A 4521-nucleotide genomic window follows, 5' to 3' on the forward strand; every position below is an offset into this window, starting at 1 on the left:
AGATTTTGCTGGTTTTCTTCAACACGTATAAATTACCGTTTGAGAAAGTATTGGCATAGTATAGGCCTAGTGGTAGGTCATGAGCAAGGTCTAGTGCCCGCTCGTTGTTCTTCAAACGGTTCTCGCCCCTGAAAGTACTGAACGTTACTTGCACACTTACTTTTCCTTGTCATGTCCGCTTATACCTTCATCTGAGGAGTGGAGATGGAACTGTCGGGCACATACCACTCGTGCTGGTTTTTGGATCCCCATTAGCTCTTCAAAGATCTCTTTGACTCCAATGATCTATCTTTTTCTTGGTCTTTCGTCTTTGTTTTAGTTTGTTTTGTTTTGTTTTGTTTTGTTTTATTTTTGCTTAGAAAACATCGAATAACATGGTGTAGGCTTTTGGCGCTGGCTGTTGTGGCCCCGTTCTCATAGCGTGTCCAAACTACCTATTTGTTGTCTCCGGGTGTATTTTACCCCGACTCAGAGCCCACTTGTTTTCTGATGCCTTCGTTTCTTTGTCTCTCTCTCTCCTCGTGATGTTTAATAAAGCGTTTGTGAAGGTTAATAGCGTGAAAGTCATTTTATGGATACACATAGAACATATTATATATCTAGTTATTTGTATAAATAGTAATTTTTAGGTTTCAATTGTTACGCTCAGAAATGAGAATACATTTTAGATTTTCCAAGATCAATGTTGGCGCGCTTAAAATGAGCCGCTACGAAATGAGATGGATAATAAGATTTCAGTTTTGGAATCTTTATGGGCATACAGTAATTGAAAATTAAAAGGGCCAGTCTATTTTCTCAGGATATGTGTAGAAAAAGAAATAAAATGTCAGTGGGCGGATGACCTGGTTTAGAATAATAATAACAATATGTTTTTAAACGACTAATAGTTTACCCTATTAAAACACTCTTCTTCAATATTTTTCAAACACTGGTGTTGATTCCGAACCTGGTACACTGGTACACTGGTACACTGGTACACTGGTACACTGGTACACTGGTACACTGGTACTCTGGTACACTGGTACACTGGTACTCTGGTACACTTGTACACTTGTACTCTGGTACACTGGTACACTGGTACACAGGTACACTGGTACACTGGTACACTGGTACACTGGTACACTGGTACTCTGGTACTCTGGTATACTGGTACACTGGTACACTGGTACACTGGTACACTGGTACACTGGTACACTGGTGCACTTGTACTTGTACACTGGTACACTGGTACACTGGTACACTGGTACACTGGTACACTGGTACACTGGTACACTGGTACTCTGGTACACTGGCGCACTGGTACTCTGGTACATACTTAGGAAACGAGAAAATACATTAAACACCAACTTAAAAATGTGCACAAAGGTGAATTTGATTAAGCCTTATTTTTTAAGACTTGCTTGTCTCTCCTAATTAATGACATCTAAAGGTTGGTTGAAAGAGGCTGATTTTTTATATATATATATTTTAGAATTTCTGCTCGTAGAAAAACCGCCTCATCGAAATTATTGGTCTAGAAAACATCGCGTCCGATTGCATGCAGTCAGACTTCAAATAAAAGAAGGCGGAAAGATAAGGACGGTAGATGGTTGATTGGAACGAAGGAGCAAACCACAGCAGAACACCCTCCAACCACCCGCGTGTTTGAATTGGTGGGCACCTAGAAATCGTGTTTTGGGGTCAAATTGCGCAAATTGAGTTTATTACATATTATAGTACCTGGACATTTCATGAACAATATCCAGAAACGTATGTGAGCCTTGCGACACCCTAAAGCTGTCTTTTTTGTCAGGTTTTTCTGCAAAAGGACAAGTTTTCTATCCGTTTCTTACCTGTATTGGCTGTTTTCTCACAATTCTATTTTTTCACACATTATCCCCTTTTTCTGCTCTATTTCTTGTTCAATTTCAATGTAACTTTCACAGGATACAAACAACACATAGTTCATAATTTTGGTTTATTGAATTTTTTAAATTAACGCAGTAGTTTTTGATTTATGGGCCTAGAAAGCTTGAATTTTCCATTTTGTTCCCACTTTTTTTGCATCTTACCAATTGCAAATGTCATAAAATAAAAACTAAAGCATATATAAAAAATTCAACAAGCTAAATTTAAGAGCTACATATGTACTGTTGGCATGCCAAATTAGAAGTAAATTAGAAGTGAATTAGGGAATAAAATGGGATTGAAAAAAGGTATGCAAAATCCAATATGGCCGCCGTTGCCATAGCAACAGATTCACAATATACTTTTGGAACTATTGATTTAAAATCCCCAATAACACACGATGTCCCACAGCATATATGGGCACTCTAGGCCTTGTAATAGCCAAAATAGACCTCAGGTGCCCCACCAGCCCTTAACTTTGTGAGGACGCAGCGGGAACATAAATATTACGTCCAACAACAGACCACCGGCCATGTTTCGGCACTTTTCGAAATCTTCAGGGCACAAATCAGAAACACGAATTTGCACATTATTTTTGTAAACGTACTGTGTAGTTTGCCTTTTCAAGTTGAAGGTTAAGAAGATAAAAATTTTTTTAAAAAAGAATCCCTGTAAGAATAATGAAGTTATGCTTCTTCTTTAAAGTGCTCCAAAACAGTGCGACTTCAAGCGTTATTGAGAAACTGGAATGCGCGTCCTCAAACAGTTAGCCAGCAGTGTTCAGATAACCTGATGCCGTTGCAAGCGCCATGAAACTCTTTATAAAAAACAGACCTCCCAACCCCCCCCCCCCCAAATTTTTAAAAATTTTTTTAAATAATAAAAAAAAAAGATCTATCTATCTATCTATCTATCTCTCTCTCTCTCTCTCTCTCTCTCTCTCTCTCTCTCTCTCTCTCTCTCTCTCTCTCTCTCTCTCTCTCTCTCTCTATATATATATATATATATATATATATATATATATAAATTAATCAGATTACTTAAACTGTGACACTGCAGAGTAAAAAAAGAAATCACTTTACCTGAAACAATTCCGGCGATTTATTAAACACTTTCCAAACCTCATTTATCCACCTATCTCCACATATTATACTACCTTTAAAATAGGGTATGTTCTATGAAAAGGAAGGTTTAACAATTCAGCCAAAAACGTTCAATAATCACAGCCACAAACACTCTGAAGTGGAACATAGATAAACAATATAACACAGTAGATACGCCAAACGTGATAAATGAAAAAAATTGGATTTTAAGTGGAAGGAGCACGTAGCTGTTTTCTAGCTTTCGATCCTCCCCCATCCACTACCCCAATCCCTTACCCTCCCCCGATATCTTTTGCTCATCTTTCTTTCCAACCTTCCATCACTGTAAAAAACATGGAAACAAACAACAGCTTCAAACATATTGTTCCGGAGATGTTTCAATCTCTACAAAATTTGCTGAATTCTGGTTTCCTGTCAGCTTTCTCTTTTTGTTGAAAAATATGCATACAATGTAGATGTGCCCTCCAGGGTTCTTTTTGACTTCATCGATCCAACTTTTTCTTGGCCTTCGCTTTGCCTTGAAGTCATCGAATCGCGTGTCGCACATCTTTGAGGCTGGGTGTTGTGGTCTCCTTCTCATAACGTGGTGGGTGGTTGGCGGGTGCTCGGGTGTGGTTTTCTTCTTCTTTCCTATCAAACATCTATCGTCCTGACCTCTCCTCGTTGTTTTTTGTGTTGGTTACTCTCTTGTAACACCTCTAATTTTCTGCACTCTTATGACCTTATTGTGTTGCAAGTGCCGTAAAACTCTGACTAAAACTAAAACTCATAACGTGTCCAAACTGCTTGATTTGTTTTCCCTCAAACAATATCATGCTTGATTCGATGCCGACTTGTTAACCGATGAATTCGTTTCTTTGTCATAACAATATATTATACATTATAGTATACAAAAATATTAAAGACGTAATATTCTTCCACGGTCTAGCAAGTTTATCAAAGTATTAGTTTTAAACTTCAGCTTTAAAAACCATTTCGATCCCGTATTTAACTAAATCCATTGAGACGATTTATTGTCGTTTCGATTCGATGCTGGAGATCTGTTTCCCCCCTTAAGAGGGTACTAGTCTTATGCCCGCTCAAACTGCTGCATGACTCACCCCCCCCCCCACTTCCTTGTAAGTAAATGTGCTGGATGACTCATTGCTTTCCGCAAAGGCCCTTTCAGGTATCAGGCCACTAGTAACTTTTCTGGGTAGTACATAGTTCAGGTATATATCTATTTTGGTAAGAGTCTAACAGCACTTGCAACAGGTTTAGGATATATTGTAAGTGTCCAAGATTAGAAGTGTTACTATAGAGAATGACACGAAAAGGAAAAAGGGGAGAAGATAACGATTGATGTTTGGTAGGAGAGAAGGGGTAAACCGCAATGGACCACTCGCCAAACACCCAAAGTGGTTGTAGATCGTTATCAACCCATTTTGCAACTAGTCTCTTTGAGATGGAGATGTAAAACTTCATTGTTTAAAGGTAGTATCTCCATTCTACACCGCTCCGTCCCAAAACACACACACACACACACACACAC

At 38.6% G+C, this 4521-nt stretch overlaps 1 protein-coding gene across 1 annotated transcript in view; it reads right to left on the reverse strand.

Moving 5' to 3' along the window:
• Positions 1–911: 911 nt before the first annotated feature.
• The window catches only part of LOC106011789 (small proline-rich protein 3-like), an 18539-nt gene continuing 14929 nt past the window's right edge, over positions 912–4521 (reverse strand). Inside the window, exon 2 of the mRNA XM_013082654.1 lies at positions 912–1314. Within this exon, the coding sequence (XP_012938108.1) occupies positions 912–1314 (403 nt within the window). The remainder of the gene's footprint in view (positions 1315–4521) is intronic.

This window comes from Aplysia californica, unplaced genomic scaffold (assembly GCF_000002075.1).
Source record: "Aplysia californica isolate F4 #8 unplaced genomic scaffold, AplCal3.0 scaffold00187, whole genome shotgun sequence".
Taxonomy (NCBI): domain Eukaryota; kingdom Metazoa; phylum Mollusca; class Gastropoda; order Aplysiida; family Aplysiidae; genus Aplysia; species Aplysia californica.